The sequence below is a fragment of the Erythrolamprus reginae genome, chromosome 1, assembly GCF_031021105.1.
Source record: "Erythrolamprus reginae isolate rEryReg1 chromosome 1, rEryReg1.hap1, whole genome shotgun sequence".
In the NCBI taxonomy this organism is placed as follows: domain Eukaryota; kingdom Metazoa; phylum Chordata; class Lepidosauria; order Squamata; family Dipsadidae; genus Erythrolamprus; species Erythrolamprus reginae.
Window position 1 is genome coordinate 26627898 of NC_091950.1, and position 17255 is coordinate 26645152.

A 17255-nucleotide genomic window follows, 5' to 3' on the forward strand; every position below is an offset into this window, starting at 1 on the left:
TAATTTCCCATATTTAATCTTTCAACACAATCATAGGGTGAAGTTACTCAAGCATGTTTGTTATTTTTTTAAAGACATATTCATTAAATTTATTGGCTGCCCAAATCTATCCCCTCTGGCGGCGTGTTCTGTAAAGGATGCTGTGGGTTTACAGGTACCAAAATGAATTCCCCTGCCCCCACCTTTTTTGTACTTCTCTCTTTCTTAGCTTGTCTGACTCTCCTGTTATCTAAATAATTATTTCCAAAATACAGTGATACCTTGTCTTACAAACTTAATTGGTTCCGGGACGAGGTTCTTAAGGTGAAAAGTTTGTAAGACGAAGCAATGTTTCCCATAGGAATCAATGGAAAAGTGATTAATGCGTGCAAGCCCAAAATTCACCCCTTTTGCCAGCCGAAGGGCCCGTTTTTGCGCTGCTGGGATTCCCCTGAGGCTCCCCTCCATGGCACCTCCGGACTTCCATTGCCAGCGAAGCACCTGTTTTTGCACTGCTGGGATTCCCCTGCAGCATCACAAAAACACGGAAGCCCGGAGGTGGGGTTTCCCACAGAGGGGAGCCTCAGGTGAATCCCAGCAGCACAAAAACGGGTGCTTCGCTGGCAACGGAAGTCCGGAGGCGGGGCATCCCAGAGGCGGCGGTGGGTTTGTAAGGTGAAAATAGTTTGTAAAAAGAGGCAAAAAAATCTTAAAGCCCGGGTTTGTATCTCGAAAAGTTTGTATGACGAGGCGTTTGTAAGACGAGGTATCACTGTACTAGATGCATTCATCTTCCAAGGGGTGAACTGAGTTGCTAACTTGAACCATGTAAAGAGAATCAACGGTTCTTAAATATGGCTACACCTGTTTGCTGGCTGGGGAATTCTAGGAGTCGAAATCCACACATCTTAATGCTGTTGAGGTTGAAATACACCTGATGCTTCATTTTCGGCTTTCAGAAAGCTCTGCAAAACTTTCCTGATTCCTCTCGGACTTTGTGGAGAAGGAAGATGGACATATTTTCTTCGTCTCTTTGTTTTCATTGACACGATTGATTTTTTAAGATCACTATTGAGATTCCTGCACACCATCCAAAATCACGAGACTGGTGTGATACAAAAATTAATAAATAAATAAATTAGAAAAATCTATAACTTGGCACTTTTCAAGGGACAGCCCTTTTGCGTCCTGGATGTTGGCTGCTGCTTCGACTCGCACTGGGAAAAGGTGCTCTGAGCCTTCAGTCTCGTTCTTGTTATATAGTTTTTGATAAGGAAAATCAAAACAGCTTGCAGAAAACAGACTCATTCGGGCACCATTTCCCACATAGAAGAATTCAAATAGTATTTTTCAAAAAAAAAAAAAAAAAAGATGCTGGATTGTTTCTGGTTTTTAAAAAGTAGTTTGGTCATTCACACGTTTCACCCAGTAGTCTGGATCTCAGGAGTGCAAGGTTTAGTTTCTTCGTCCTGGCTGAGCGCTGGCTTTTTATTCTAAACAAAACAAAAATTAACACATATTTAGCTTTGTAAACTTGAAATTTATCAAGCCACTTGGTTTCCCAGCACCCAACCCAATTTTTGACTTCTGAGGCCGCCGAGAAGCCCCCCGGCTGTTTCAAAAGACGACAGCCGGGCGGCGGGGCTTCTCAGCACCCACCCGAACCCGAACTTTTGCCGAACTTCCGGGTTCGACGTCCGGGAGGCCTCTGAGAAGCCCCGCCACCCGGCTGTCACCCTTTAAAACAGCCAGGGGGGCTTATTGGCGGCCTCCCAAACGCTGAACCCGGAAGTTCGGGTTTGGCGTTCGGGTTCAGGAGGACGCTGAGAAGCCCCCCGGCTGTTTTAAAAGGTGACAGCCGGGCGGCGGGGCTTCTCGGCGGCGGCAGGTTCGTAAGAAGGAAAAAGTTCGTAAGAAGAGGCAAAAATTTTCTGAACCCCGGATTCGTATCTCGGGTTGTTCGTAAGACGAGGGGCTCGTATCATGAGGTACCACTGTATAACAATATATAAGAAATCTAAATAACTATATAAATTATGAAAATTTACTTTAAAAAAACATTTTAAAAGTCCCCATGTACACTCACACACATTTATCCAGTCCAATCGTATCTCGTATCGGCCAAAGACAGTCTCATCACTCACGGCCCCCATGCCCACCAACAGATGTAGGATTTTAAGGCCTTACGAAAGACCAGGAGGGAGGGGCAGTATGTATCTCCAGAGGGAGTTCGTTCCAGAGGGCCGGGGCCACCACAGAGAAGGCTCTTCCCCCCAGGCCCCACCAGTCAACATTGTCTGGCCGACGGGACCTGAAAAAGGCCGACTTTGTGGCACCTAACTGGCCACTGGGATACATGAGGCAGAAGACGGTCCCGGAGATAATCTGGTCCTAAGCCATTGTATGTTGCTTAATAGTAGAACACAAGATCTAAATACAGAGAGGCTCAAATTGACTTGTTACCATCTATGGTTTAAAAAAAAAAGGCTAGATAAAAAGGGCTTACTCAACAAAACTTTACATTCATTCCGCTCTGTGTTTTAATTTGAATTATAGGTGGTCCTTGACTTAACGACCACAACTGAACCCAAATTTTCTGTTGCCAATTGAGACACTTGTTACATGAATGTTGCCCCATTTTGCGAACTTTCTTGCCGCATTGCACTTAAGTTAGTAACATGGTGGTTACGTGAATCTGGATCCACCATTGACTCTACTTGTCAGAAGGTTGCAAAATGATCACAGGGTGCCAGGATAGTCTAACCCAGTGTTTCCCAACCGTAGCAACTTGAAGATATTTGGACTCCAACTCCCAGAATTTGATGGCTGGGGAATTCCGGGAGTTGGAGTCCAAATATCTTCAAGTTGCCAAGGTTGGGAAACACTGGTCTAACCATCATCCATCCAGACAAGACGGAGTGGCTGTGGGTCTTGCCTCCCAAGGACAATTCCATCTGTCCGTCCATCACCCTGGGGGGAGAATCATTGACCCCCTCAGAGAGGGTTCACAACTTGGGCGTCCTCCTCGATCCACAGCTCACATTACAGAAACATCTTTCAGCTGTGGCGAGGGGGGCGTTTGCCCAGGTTCGCCTGGTGCACCAGTTGCGGCCCTATTTGGACTGGGAGTCACTGCTCACAGTCACTCATGCCCTCATCACCTCGAGGTTCGACTACTGTAATGCTCTCTACATGGAGCTACCTTTGAAAAGTGTTCGGAAACTTCAGATCATGCAGAATGCAGCTGCGAGAGCAATCATGGGCTTTCCCAAATATGCCCATGTTACTCCAACACTCCGCAGTCTGCACTGGTTGCCGATCAGTTTCCGGTCACAATTCAAAGTGTTGGTTATGACCTATAAAGCCTTTCATGGCACCAGACCAGATTATCTCGGGGACCGCCTTCTGCTGCACGAATCCCAGCGACCAGTTAGGTCCCACAGAGTGGGTCTTCCCCGGGTCCCGTCAATTAAACAATGCCGCTTGGCGGGACCCAGGGGAAGAGCCTTCTCTGTAGCGGCCCCGGCCCTCTGGAACCAACTCCCCTCAGAAATTAGAATTGCCCCCACCCACCTTGCCTTTCGTAAGCTACTTAAAACCCACCTCTGCCGCCAGGCATGGGGGAATTGAGATACTCTTTCCCCCTAGGCCTTTACAATTTTATGCATGGTATGTCTGTATGTATGTTTAGTTTTTATATTCATGGGTTTTTAATCGTTTTTAGTATTGGATTATTATTGTACGCTGTCTTATTATTGCTGTTAGCTGCCCTGAGTCTCTGGAGAGGGGCGGTAAACAAATCCAATAAATAAAATAAAATTAAATAAATAAATAAATAAAATAAATACGAGTCGCTTGCCAAATGTCTGAATTTTGACCATGTAACCATGAGGATGCTGTGACAGTCATTAAGTCACTTTTTGTGTGTGCCACTGTAACTTTGAACAGTCGCTCAACAAACTCTTGCAAGTTGAGGACCGCCTGTATTTCTGACGCCAATTATTTTAGTGAGTCCTACTCACACGATATTTAAGGTACGATAGGTAAGTGTCCCATCCTAGAGTGACGAAATTCATGTAAATCACTCGATACGTGGGTGGCAGGAACAGAAAGTTGATCAGCTGGGTTGGGGGCCACACACACCAGTCCATCTGCAAACACAAAAAGACTTAAGTTAATTACTCCATCCACAAACTCTGGGTCAGAAAGTTGGGGACAAAAAAAAAAGTTACCATATTTTTCAGAGTATAAGATGCCCCCCCCAAAAAAGACCCCAATTCTGTGTATCTTATACTCCAAATATTTGGGGGAGCAAGGTTAGTGCAGTGCTGATCAGTTCTTAAACATAGAAACATAGAAAACTGACGGCAGAAAAAGACCTCATGATCCATCTAGTCTGCCCTTATACTACTTTCTGTATTTTATCTTACAATGGATCTATGTTTATCCCAGGCATGTTTAAATTCAGTTACTGTGGATTTACCAACCACGTCTGCTGGAAGTTTGTTCCAAGGATCTACTACTCTTTCAGTAAAATAATATTTTCTCATGTTGCTTTTGATCTTTCCCCCAACTAACTTCAGATTGTGTCCCCTTGTTCTTGTGTTCACTTTCCTATTAAAAACACTTCCCTCCTGGACCTTATTTAACCCTTTGACATATTTAAATGTTTCGATCATGTCCCCCCTTTTCCTTCTGTCCTCCAGACTATACAGATTGAGTTCATGAAGTCTTTCCTGGTAGGTTTTATGCTTAAGACCTTCAACCATTCTTGTAGCCCGTCTTTGGACCCGTTCAATTTTGTCAATATCTTTTTGTAGGTGAGGTCTCCAGAACTGAACACAGTATTCCAAATGTGGCCTCACCAGCGCTCTATATAAGGGGATCACAATCTCCCTCTTCCTGCTTGTTATACCTCTAGCTATGCAGCCAAGCATCCTACTTGCTTTCCCTACCGCCTGACTGCACTGTTCACCCATTTCGAGACTGTCAGAAATCACTACCTTCTTCTAGAATGAGTGGGGGCGAACGGGCTGTGGCAAACCACTGCAGCAAATGGGCAGCGGTAGCAAACAGGCCAGATGAATATTGGATGGATGCTGGGAGGCAGAGGCAGATTTTTCCCCCTTGTTTTTCTCCCCAAAAGCTAGATATGTCTTAAAGCCCAGAGCATCTTATATACTGCTCAAAAAAATAAAATTAAACAAAAGAATATAACTTCAAGTAAATCAAACTTCTGTGAAATCAAACTGTCCACTTAGGAAATTGATTGACAATCAATTTCACATGCTGTTGTGCAAATGGAATAGTTGTGCAATTGAAATATTCAATGAGAATTTTTCATTCCTTCAGATCTAGGATGTGTTCTTTGAGTGACCTCACCTACAAAAAGATATTGACAAAATTGAACGGGTCCAAAGACGGGCTACAAGAATGGTGGAAGGTCTTAAGCATAAAACGTATCAGGAAAGACTTCAGGAACTCAATCTGTATAGTCTGGAGGACATAAGGGAAAGGGGGGACATGATCGAAACATTTAAATATGTTAAAGGGTCAAAAAAGGTTCAGGAGGGAAATGTTTTTAATAGGAAAGTGAACACAAGAACAAGGGGACACAATCTGAAGTTAGTTGGGGGAAAGATCAGAAGCAACATGAGAAAATATGATTTTCCTGAAAGAGTAGTAGATCCTTGGAACAAACTTCCAGCAGACGTGGTTGGTAAATCCACAGTAACTGAATTTAAACATGCCTGGGATAAACATATATAATAATAATAATAATAATAATAATAATAATAATAATAATAACAACAACAACAACAATTATTATTATTATTAATTAGATTTGTATGCCGCCCCTCTCCGAAGACTCCATCCTAAGATAAAATCCAGGAAATAGTATGAGGGCAGACTAGATGGATCACAAGGTCTTTTTCTGCCGTCAGTCTTCTATGTTTATTTTTTTAAGCAGTGTAGTTCGAAAAATATGATAAATTTACCTTGTAGAATTCCCAAAAGTTCTCTTCCAATTCATGCCAGCTTTTCTGCAGACTCTGTCCTTCTAAAGATCCAAGCCCTGCAGAATAATAACAAGGCAGATGGAAATATGGGGGATATTCTTTGGCTACGGGGAACTAAAGGAACTGTATATTTTTCAGAGGAAGCCAAGCACAGAAGGGACAGCAGAAATGCCACACCCTCTGTCTCTGCTTCCTCCACGCAAGATCTGTAGCAAAAGCCCATATTTATTATTTATTTGTTAATTGGACTTTTATGCCGCCCTTCTCCGAGGACTCGGGGTGGCTTACAACATATAATAAAACAATGTATAACATTTAAATCCAATTTATAAAATCAAAATTATACTAGAACAAATCACCTCCCAGACCATCCATGCAAAACCCGAACTATTTTTATTAGGAATCATAAGACAAAATTTTAATAAAGAAAACAGATATATTATAATTCACTTCACATTATTACAGCCGCAGGGATTCTATACGCACAATACTGGAAACAGGGAAAAAAACCAACATTTTTTTATCTCTTTTGATTAAAATAATGGAATGTGCAGAAATGTCCAAGCTAACAATGGAACTGCAAAACAAGGATGAGACAGATTTCTACAAAGCATGGGACAAATGGTACCATTGGTTAAAAAAAAGAAATTACTTAAAAATTATACATCAAGAAAAATGTCCAACTAAAACAACGTGTAAAACCAGTAAATAATGACATGAATCATAATAACAAATTGAAAGGATAAAATGTAAACATCGATCGACACAAATTTTGAACTACAAAGAAACTGAATGAACAAACTCATAAATCACTGATAAATGATGGCACTAGCAACTACGTCAAATACATATGGATAAAACTTCAGGAAAATCTATACCACCTATATGCTTAAACCACAGGCCGCAAAACATAGAAGCCCCAGCTCCAACGCTGCCCCCCCCACTCTTCTTACTACTCTTTTTTTGCTCTATTTTTCTATTCGTCCTCCTCTTGTATTTCTTTCCCTTTTTTCTAAATCCCTTTCCCTTTCTTTCTATCTCCTTCCCCAATCACGCATGCTATATAAGTAAACTATAATTGCTAGAATGTACATTATATATATTCCCTTTACTTTTCTGTACTCTGTTTTTAATGTATATAACCAATAAACATATTTTTATTTTTAAAAAAAAATTAAATCCAATTAATTTTAACTACAATCTAAAAAACCCAAGCCATATAAAGATGTCATTCCCATTCAATCAATTTTCTCTCAGCACATTCGTTGGCCAGTGGGCAAGAATATAATAGCACCAAGCCTCATGAGGGTGGGGGCAGTGCGAATCTCTGGGGGGAGCTGATTCCAGAGAGCAGGGCCCCCCACAGAGAAGGCTCTTCCCCTAAGACCCGCCAACTGACATTGTCTAGTTGACCTGGAAAAGGCCAACTCTGTGGGACCTGACCGCTCACTGGGATTCATGCGACAGAAGGCGGTCCCATAGGTATTCCACATAGGTATACAGTGTTCCCTCACTTTTCACGGGGGATGCGTTCCGAGACCGCCCGCGAAAGTCGAATTTCCGCAAAGTAGAGATGCGGAAGTAAATACACTATTTTTGGCTATGAACAGTATCACAAGCCTTCCCTTAACACTTTAAACCCCTAAATTGCGATTTCCCATTCCCTTAGCAACCATTTAGATTATTACTCACCAGGGTTATTTATTAAAGTTTATTTAAAAAAATATTTATTAAAGGTGGATGAATGTTTGGCGATAACCCTGGGGGAAAAACCGCGAAGTATTTTTTAATTAATATTTTTGAAAAACCGTGGTATAGACTTTTCGCGAAGTTCGAACCCGTGAAAATCGAGGGAACACTGTTCTACCTATTCTATTTCCCCCATTCATTTTTGCCCTCAAAAGAGCAGACATTCGTCTTGCACCTTCAGGAATTTAGTCTTACCTATGAAATACCAAACCCCAAAGACCGGAGAGGCAACGATCTGATCAATGAACACTTTTTTCAGGACGGTCCTGATGCCACTGAAGCCAGCAGCAGGGAAGACTCCGTCTAGCCACAGGTACCAGTAGTGCATCATTGGGCCCATAGTGCAGCCGATGGTGAACATTCGTGCTGAAGGAGGAAATTTGCTCCGTTAGCAAAACATAAAGGATTCATCATCAAATAACAAAAAATCCGTGATGCATAAATAAGAGAATTTTTTTTAAAAAAACAACTACTACAAAGTACAAGTAATCCTTCGTACATTCATTCATTCAATGACCATTTGAAGTTACAATGGCATTGAAAAAAAAGTGACTTGTATTGATTCTCACACTTGCAGTAGCCCCATGGTCAAGATCAAAATTTGGGCACGTGGCAAATAATATACACTGCTCAAAGAAATAAAGGGAACAGTTAAACAACACAATATGTGTGGTCGGGCAGTAGGAAAAGCAAGTAGAATGCTTGGCTGCATAGGTAGAAGTATAACAAGCAGGAAGAGGGAGATTGTGATCCCCTTATATAGAGCGCTGGTGAGACCACATTTGGAATACTGTGTTCAGTTCTGGAGACGTCACCTACAAAAAGATACGGTATTGACAAAATTGAACGGGTCCAAAGACGGGCTACAAGAATGGTGGAAGGTCTTAAGCATAAAATGTATCAGGAAAGACTTAATGAATTCAATCTGTATAGTCTGGAGGACAGAAGGAAAAGGGGGGACATGATCGAAACATTTAAATATGTTAAAGGGTTAAATAAGGTTCAGGAGGGAAGTGTTTTTAATAGGAAAGTGAACACAAGAACAAGGGGACACAATCTGAAGTTAGTTGGGGGAAAGATCAAAAGCAACGTGAGAAAATATTATTTCACTGAAAGAGTAGTAGATCCTTGGAACAAACTTCCAGCAGATGTGGTTGGTAAATCCACAGTAACTGAATTTAAACATGCCTGGGATAAACATATATCCATCCTAAGATAAAATACAGGAAATAGTATAAGGGCAAACTAGATGGACCATGAGGTCTTTTTCTGCCGTCAGTCTTCTATGTTTCTATGTTTCAATATACGGTAACTCCGAGTATTTCAAGCTGTCCACTTAGGAAGCAACCCTGATTGACAATCAATTTCACATGCTGTTGTGCACATTCAACTTTGTACAGAACAAAGTACTCAATGAGAATATTTCATTCATTCAGATCTTTATTTTTTGAGCAGTATATATTATCATCTCATCGTTCCTATCACCCATCTCCACCCATTTATGACTGTAATTTATTACTTGTATCTTTACGATTTATATTAATATTGTTTCCTGATTTGAACCCTATGACAATCATTAAGTGTTGTATGGAGCACCTCACTTATGAAACCAGGTTGCAATGCCTTGGTCTCTTCAGCCTTGAAAGATGGCATTTAAGAGGTGACTTGATCGAAGTTTATAAAATAATGCATGGGATAGAAAAGGTGGATAGAGAAAAAATCTTTTCTTATTTAAAATTCTTTTCTCTATCACACAATACTAGGACAAGGGGGCACTCCCTAAAGCTCACAGGTAAGAAAGCGAGGACAAATCAAAAATATTTTTATGATGATCAGCAATGTTAAATTGAGTAAATGAATGCCTAAGATATTAAAAATATTTCGGATTTGGAGCCTAAAAAATTTTTAAAGTGAAAATGGTTGCAAGCAGCTGGTGTGGAGGGGAGGCCTTACTTCTGATTAAAAAAACCAATAAGCATCATTTTTTTCCAGTTCATTTATATTTTTCTTATGATCAGGAATGTTCTATCTATAAATTGAAAAAAAATTCACAAAAAAAGGGGGCGGGCAGGCTTTTATGAACAAAATAAACCAATAAGCATTATTTTTTAATTTCAATTTTCATTTCATTGTGTGCAGAAATGTTCAACCTAGTTTCCAAGGGAAAGAAGTCCGCGGAGAGGGGCGGCATACAAATCTAAATAATAAATAAATAATAATAAATAAAAGAAGTTTTCAAATTGACCAAATATAAGCACTTAAAATAAAGAATTTTCGGTGCGAGTCACACAGACTCGTAAACAGTACAAGTGTGACTTTTTTTGCCCAGCAAAAACTAAGCCCCCCACCCCCAAAAAAAATTCTCATGGAGAGAACCCCTGAAATGATGAAAAGACATAAAATTTCAAGTTTCAGAAATGCAGGGAAATTTTTTTACAGGGTCTCAAACTTCGATTTTGTGTTGCACAGACTCGAACAGAACAGCAGGGTTAATGCCTCAACCATAAAATAAAAAAATTATTAGGAAACTCAGGGCTGGGTTCTAACTTACATCGTTGCTGGTTAGCTTCCTCCTACACTGCGTGGCTGTGTCTCGTGGGTGCGCATGCAGTACCAATTTTTTTTATAAAAAATGGAAAAAAAACTGAAAACACGACGCATGACCAGTGCCAGAAATTTGGCTTCTGCACATGCTCAGAAATTCCCATGGTACATATATATATATTTGCAGTAGTCTATTTGCATGTGGTGGACCTATCTGGAGATGAACAGAGGAGCAGTGTCTCAGTTCCCAAGACCATTGGAAATACGTGTTTTCCGATGGTCTTAGGCCGGGGTAGGCAAAGTTGGCTCTTCTAAGACACGTGAACTTCAACTCCCAGAATTCCTGAGCTAGCATGACTGGCTCAGGAATTCTGGGAGTTGAAGTCCAAAAGTCATAGAAGAGCCAACTTTGCCTACCCCTGGTCTTAGGCAATCCCTGTGAAAGGGCTGTTCAACCCCTAAAGGGATTGTTGTGACCCACAGGTTGAGAACCGCTGCTTTAACTGAATGAATAAATAAAAATGTCCTGAAACCCAGCAAGGCATTCAGTGGATTTCAGGGGGCAGAAAGTTCCATGTCGGTACTGCTACTACAAAAAAAACATTTGAGGCCTTCATTCTCCTGATAGAGTCTAGTAATAGTTTTTGTGATAGAGAGCTCTCCGTTCAAGCAGATTGAAACTGAGTGATCCTTGAGATATCTTACTGTCAAGCCAAGAAGCATTTTAATGGTAAAACCAGCAGTTAACAGGACATAAACTGACCTGTCCGGGCACGATCCCATTTTCGTTTGGAGTCCTTCTTTATCTCCCAGGATTGGCGGAGTGCGTCCCCTGTTGCTAGAAGCCCTCCACAGCTGACAGTGTTGGTTACGAGGAGGAGGCGGCCTTTGAAGAGCGGTTTCCAGTAGACAGAAAGTCCAGAGAAACTTTTTCTGCCCCAAGCAAGCATGGCTGTTCTCCTAGTATCAAGAATCAAAGGGAACAGTAACAAAATGGTTTCTGAGAGTCAAGCACATTTGTGTCTGTTACCCATTCACTCCACACTTTTAAGTTTATCTGGATGACAAAATTAGAAAGTTTGGCAATATGGAAAATGATGTATACCAAAAACAAATAAGTATGAATTTAGAAGACATTTTTAAATGTATTTAACAAGTATTTGGACTTTTAAAACCCACCCTTTGCATTAAACAGTCATTCTATAATGTTTCTCAGCTGGAACTACGTGTGATATCCTACCAATTTCTTTAATAGAGTACAATAGTACTGTAGAAGAATTTTAGGAATTTTTAATGGATTAGTTGGGGGGGGAAATCAGAAGCAACCTGAGAAAATATGATTTTCCTGAAAGAGTAGTAGATGCCTGGAACAAACTTCCAGCAGACGTGGTTGGTAAATCCACAGTAACTGAATTTAAACATGCCTGGGATAAACATAGATCCCTCCTAAGATAAAATACAGGAAATAATATAAGGGACCATGAGGTCTTTTTCTGCCGTCAATCTTCTATGTTTCTATGAAGCAATAAAGCTATTAAAATTCAGTAATACCAAAAGAAAACAAATCTATGATGAAAGCGATGATTTCAAAAAAATGTTTTTTGGTAGACCTGTGTGATTTGAGGTTTGGAGGAGAAAAATAAAAATAAATCTTGGAGGGGAAAAAAGAAGAGGAACTTGCAAGTGTTGCCAGCTACAACCTTTCTCTGCCTTTCTGGAACTAAATCGGACTTCGCCCAAAAGTCCCAAGACTGAGCCCCGGGCACCCTGCGGCTCCTCGCCAAAGGCAGAGAAGCTCAAGGAGATCCCGATTCAACCCCTTGTCCCAACAGCTTAAAAACCTTTGTCGGAGCTGCTTACCAATTAGTGGAGTGTTGCGCTTCTTTGCAACAGGGGAAGAAGAGCCACGAAAGAAGGAAAAGAGGCGAATGGAACCGGCCGGCGTGAAGCAAGAGCGAGTCACGTGCACCAGCTGCCCCTCTTATTACAGCTATTAGAGCGGAAGAAGGTTCGGTCCCCGCGGGTGGAGGCAAACAGGAACTCACAGGATGGGGTTTAATAATAATGTAACGGTTTTAATGCGGTCCCGCGACAGCTCGCCTCGGGGAAAAAAATAAATGGAAAAGTTAATTAAAAGAGAGAGCACCGCTCCGCGCATGCGTCGAGCCTGGCCGCCGACCGAGAAGTTGAGTAAGCCGGAAGTGAGGATTTTTCCGCTTGGAAAAATGAAGCGGCAAGGGAATGAAGCCCGATGCCCGCCCTGAAAGTGGGACGCTCTGGTTTCCGTGCTTCCGCCTTTCGGGTGGCTCAGGCTGTTCCCGCTCAACTGGGCTCCAGGGCGCATGCGCTGAGATTTATTTTTTTATAGTGGGTGTGGCAAGAGGTGCGTTTCTTCGACGGAAACGGCGGGAAAGGTGCCACTCGGTGAGTGGGAAGGCGGAGAGGACGGATGGTTTAGGTTTTTATTTTCCTTTCCCCCAAGTTCATTTGTCTTTCTAGGGAGTCTGCAACGGCGGAGATGGAGACGGGTGCCCAACCGAAGCGGAGAGGTGAGTAATGGCATTGAAGAGTAGATTTCTTTTTTTTAATTATTATTATTATTATTTTTATTTATTTATTTATTTATTTAATTTCACCAACTTCACATAAACATCCATACATATACCGTAAATTATATAAAAACTCAAAGTGTGCTTATCACTACACTTCCATCCATTGGTTGGTAGCATTATCAACTTCCCAATATACAAAAAATCCCCATAATTATCTAAAATCTCTACAACATAAAGTCAAATTTATGAATTATACCAATCTTATATAAAAGCAATTCTTATAAAAAGTAATAATTATTCAAATTTTATAACCTTCCAAAAATTCACCTACTATAGAATAGAATTCTTTATTGGCGAAGTGTGATTGGTCACACAAGGAATTTGCCTTGGTGCATGTGCTCTCAGTGTACATAAAAGAAAAGATACATTTGTCAAGAATCATGAAATATAACACTTAATGATTGTCATAGGGGTCAAATGAGCAATGAGGAAATAATCAATATTAATAAGAATCTTACAGTCATAAGTGGGAGGAAATGGGTGATAGGAATGATGAGAAAAAAAACTAATAGAAATAGTACTGCAGACTTAGTAAATAGTTTGACAGTGTTGAAGGAATTATTTTTTTAGCAGTGTGATGGCGGTTCGGGTGAAAAACTGTTATTGTGTCTAGTTGTCTTGGTGTGCAGTGCTCTGTAATAATGTTTTGAGGGTAGGAGCTGAAACAGTTTATGTCCAGGATGCAAAGTCAGTAAATATTTTCACCACCCCCTTTTTGACTCATGCAGTATACGGGTCCTCAATGGAAGGCAGGTTGGCAGCAATTGTTTTTTCTGCAGTTCTGATTATCCTCTGAAGTCTGTGTCGGTCTTGTTGGGTTGCAGAACCGAACTAGACGGTTATAGAGGTGCTGATGACGGACTCAATAATTCCTCTATAGAACTGTATCAGCAGCTCCTTGGACAGTTTGAGTTTATATTAAAACTGTTAGTACTATGCACATTGGCAAAAAGAATCAGAATACCAAATACAAACTGAATAAACAAGAGCTTGCAGACAAACTCCACTCCATTAAAGACCCTGGAATACTCATATTAAATGACCCTACTGCCAAAGCCCACTGCAACAACATGCACAGAAGCAAAAAATCGGCAAAAATCGGCAAAATCTCATGGTCGCGCACATACTTGTGTGAGATTTTACTTCCTGTGAATGTGCAGAAAGCAAATCTCGTGCTGGGCATATGTGTCCGACTGCCAGTCAGATGAGCTGTGCGCACAGCTCCATTTCCACTACCGAAATGGTGCCTCCCCCCCCCCACCGTATGGTTTATATAAGTAAGGCTTATAGACTTGTATATGTATTGACTGCTGTAAATGTATATGACCAGGATTGTTCTTGACTAAGCTATTTGCCAAAGTAAATAATAGTTATACACTTAATAGATTTATTTATTTATTGGATTTATATGCCGCCCCTCTCCGAAGACTTGGGGCGGCTAACAGCAATCATAAAACAGCATACAATAATAATCCAATACTAAAAACAATTAAAAACCCATTAATATAAAAAACCAAACATACATACAGACATACCATGCATAAAATTGTAAAGGTCTAGGGGAAAAGGGAATCTCAATTCCCCCATGCCTGGCGGCAGAGGTGGGTTTTAAGAAGCTTACGAAAGGCAGGGAGGGTGGGGGCAATTGTAATCTCTGGGGGAAGTTGGTTCCAGAGGGCCGGGGCCGCCACAGAGAAGGCTCTTCCCCTGGGTCCCGCCAAACGATCTGGTTAATGAATTACTACTTGTATCTCTGGGCTATCAGCTGGATATCTGCCACCTCCACGTTTCCTCTGTGCATCCTTGGTAACTGAAGGGCTACTCCTTAACACTTAACAAAAACATACATAATTGCACATTGTCCAATATACCATTAACAAATATCCTAATTTTGCAACTTTTGTACTTTTTATCTTCCGTCTGTTTTTAATAATAATAAGAGGAATAATTTATTAGATTTGTATGCCGCCCCTCTCTGAAGACTCGGGGTGGCTCACAGCAATAATAAAAACAATGTCATAGCGAAACAAATCTCATATTAAAAAAGAAGCATATAAAACCCTATCATATTTAAAAACCAAACAACACATACATACCAAACATAAAATATAAAAGCCTGGGGGAAGGTGTCTCAACTCCCCCATGCCTGGCGATATAGGTGGGTCTTGAGTAGCTTACGAAAGACAAGGAGGGTGGGGGCAGTTCTAATCTCCAGGGGGAGTTGATTCCAGAGAGCCGGGGCCGCCACAGAGAAGGCTCTTCCCCTGGGTCCCGCCAAGCAGCATTGTTTAGTTGACAGGACCCGGAGAAGACCCACTCTGTGGGACCTAACTGGTCACTGGGATTCGTGCAGCAGAAGGCAGTCCCTGAGATAATCTGGTCCGGTGCCATGAAGGGCTTTATAGGTCATAACCAACACTTTGAATTGTGACCGGAAACTGATGGGCAACCAATGCAGACTGCGGAGTGTTGGTGTAACATGGGCATATTTGGGAAAGCCCATGATTGCTCTCGCAGCTGCATTCTGCACATGGTTCAATCCACTGCACAAAGCTATTGGAGCTTTGCACAGGAGTCGTTCTATGGAGTCGAGTGCTTGGTCTCAACATTGTTCCTATAAAGAGTTCCAAAATCTCTGGAAAGTTTCTTTTCTCCTGGATAATAATGGTAGAAATGCAAAATTTGTCTCATGGGTTCTCTTTCCGTTTTTCCTCTGCCAGGGGGAAGAATTGTGCCATCTCGTTACATGCAGTATGATAAAAAAACAGGTGAAAAGGTGAGTCTGCATTGAAAACACATTCCTCTATGGCAGAGGTGCTTTTTTTCCCAAGAGGCAACCAGGCTTTCTGGTTTTTCTTTGAAGAGGTTTCACTTCTCATCCAAGAAGCTTCTTCAGCTTCTTGGGGAATGGAAGGATTTATATTCCTTGCAGACGGCTGGTCAATTTGCATTGTTTTAGTTAGTCACTAAGAGTTTTATCTTAAACATCTTTGGGAGAACTATGACATGGATGATTGAGAATCTCCATCAACTCTATGGCAGTGATTTTTAAAAAAAACCTTGGCAGCTTGTGGATTTCAACATCCCAGATTCTCGAGCTGTATGAAAAATCCTGTTCTATGGCTTTCTGATGCTACAGTATAGAACAGGGGTGTCAAACTTGTGTCGTCATGGCATCACATGACGTACACGTGACATATCATGACTTTACCCTTTGCTAAACCAGGCGTGGGCATGGTCAGCACGTGGCGCATTTGGCCCATGGGCCGTTAGTTTGACAGCCCTGGTATGGGAGAAGAGTTACTTTGGTTTCTGGCCTATCTTCTAATTTTTTTAAAATGAAAATTTCAAGTTACTTCTTTCTTTATTTTAAGGGAGCTTTTATCTGATTGATGCTCTGTAGGTTTCAAGGGCTATTTTTTCATTTCAGATTTTTTAATCATTGTTTTTTGTGTAAATAAATGCAAATGTTTTATTGTGAGTCTGCAGGAACAATCTGTTTCGTGTTTTAATTTGTATACAGTGTTCCCTCGATTTTTGCGGGGGATGCGTTCCAAGACCACCCGGAAAAGTTGAATTACCGCGAAGTAGAGATGCGGAAGTAAATACACCATTTTTGGCTATGGACAGTATCACAAGCCATCCCTTAACACTTTAAACCCCTAAATTACCATTTCCCATTCCCTTAACAACCATTTACTCACCATTATTATTGGTACTCCCCATTGAATAAGGCACTTAGTGATCCTGATATTTATAAACATAATTATTTATTAACAATAATTACTTTTTTGTTATTTATTTGCAAAAATTAATAGTTTGGTGATGACGTATGACGTCATCGGGCAGGAAAAACCGTGGTATAGAAAAAAAAACCCCACAAAGTATTTTTTAATTAATATTTTTTGAAAAACCGTGGTATAGGGTATTCGCGAAGTTCGAACCCGCGAAAATTGAGGGAACACTGTACAGCAGAAAGTGTCAGAATTCATAAATACTGAGAGAAAATAAATTACTACTTCAGAGAGGCAACATTTAGGGGAAAATGTTCAGGAATGCAAAACAATTATAAGGAATCTGTTTTGTTTTATACATACAAAGAATTAATGTAATTGTATCACATGCTACATTTCTTATAGCAAAAAGATAAAGGAAGATAAGCCCATCAAACTGAAAACTATCTCAGGAAAAAAGTCCTCTATATCAATATACACTGCTCAAAAAATAAACGGAACACTTAAACAACAGAATATAACTTCAAGTAAATCAAACTTCTGTGAAATCAAACTATCCACTTAGGAAGCAACATGATTGACAATCCATTTCACATGCTGTTGTGCAAATGGAATAG

The 17255-nt window shown here is 40.8% G+C and overlaps 2 protein-coding genes across 5 annotated transcripts in view; one reads left to right on the forward strand and one right to left on the reverse strand.

The window, feature by feature from the left end:
• MPV17L2 (MPV17 mitochondrial inner membrane protein like 2) lies at nucleotides 1–12518 on the reverse strand. Its single transcript, XM_070747728.1, has 6 exons — nucleotides 12153–12518; nucleotides 11056–11252; nucleotides 7944–8114; nucleotides 5979–6055; nucleotides 4002–4130; nucleotides 1–1472 (listed from the first exon to the last, which is right to left on the reverse strand). The coding sequence occupies exons 2-6, from the start codon at nucleotides 11240–11242 to the stop codon at nucleotides 1401–1403; spliced, it is 636 nt and encodes a 211-aa protein (XP_070603829.1). The 5' UTR covers nucleotides 11243–11252; nucleotides 12153–12518; the 3' UTR covers nucleotides 1–1400.
• The window catches only part of HAUS8 (HAUS augmin like complex subunit 8), a 32186-nt gene continuing 27214 nt past the window's right edge, over nucleotides 12284–17255 (forward strand). The window contains exons 1-3 of one of the 4 annotated variants that reach the window (XM_070747713.1): nucleotides 12284–12300; nucleotides 12792–12841; nucleotides 15625–15680. In XM_070747713.1, coding sequence (XP_070603814.1) covers nucleotides 12811–12841; nucleotides 15625–15680 — 87 coding nt within the window. In that variant the 5' untranslated portion in view covers nucleotides 12284–12300; nucleotides 12792–12810. The other 3 variants (XM_070747697.1, XM_070747688.1, XM_070747704.1) reach the window with 3 other exon arrangements.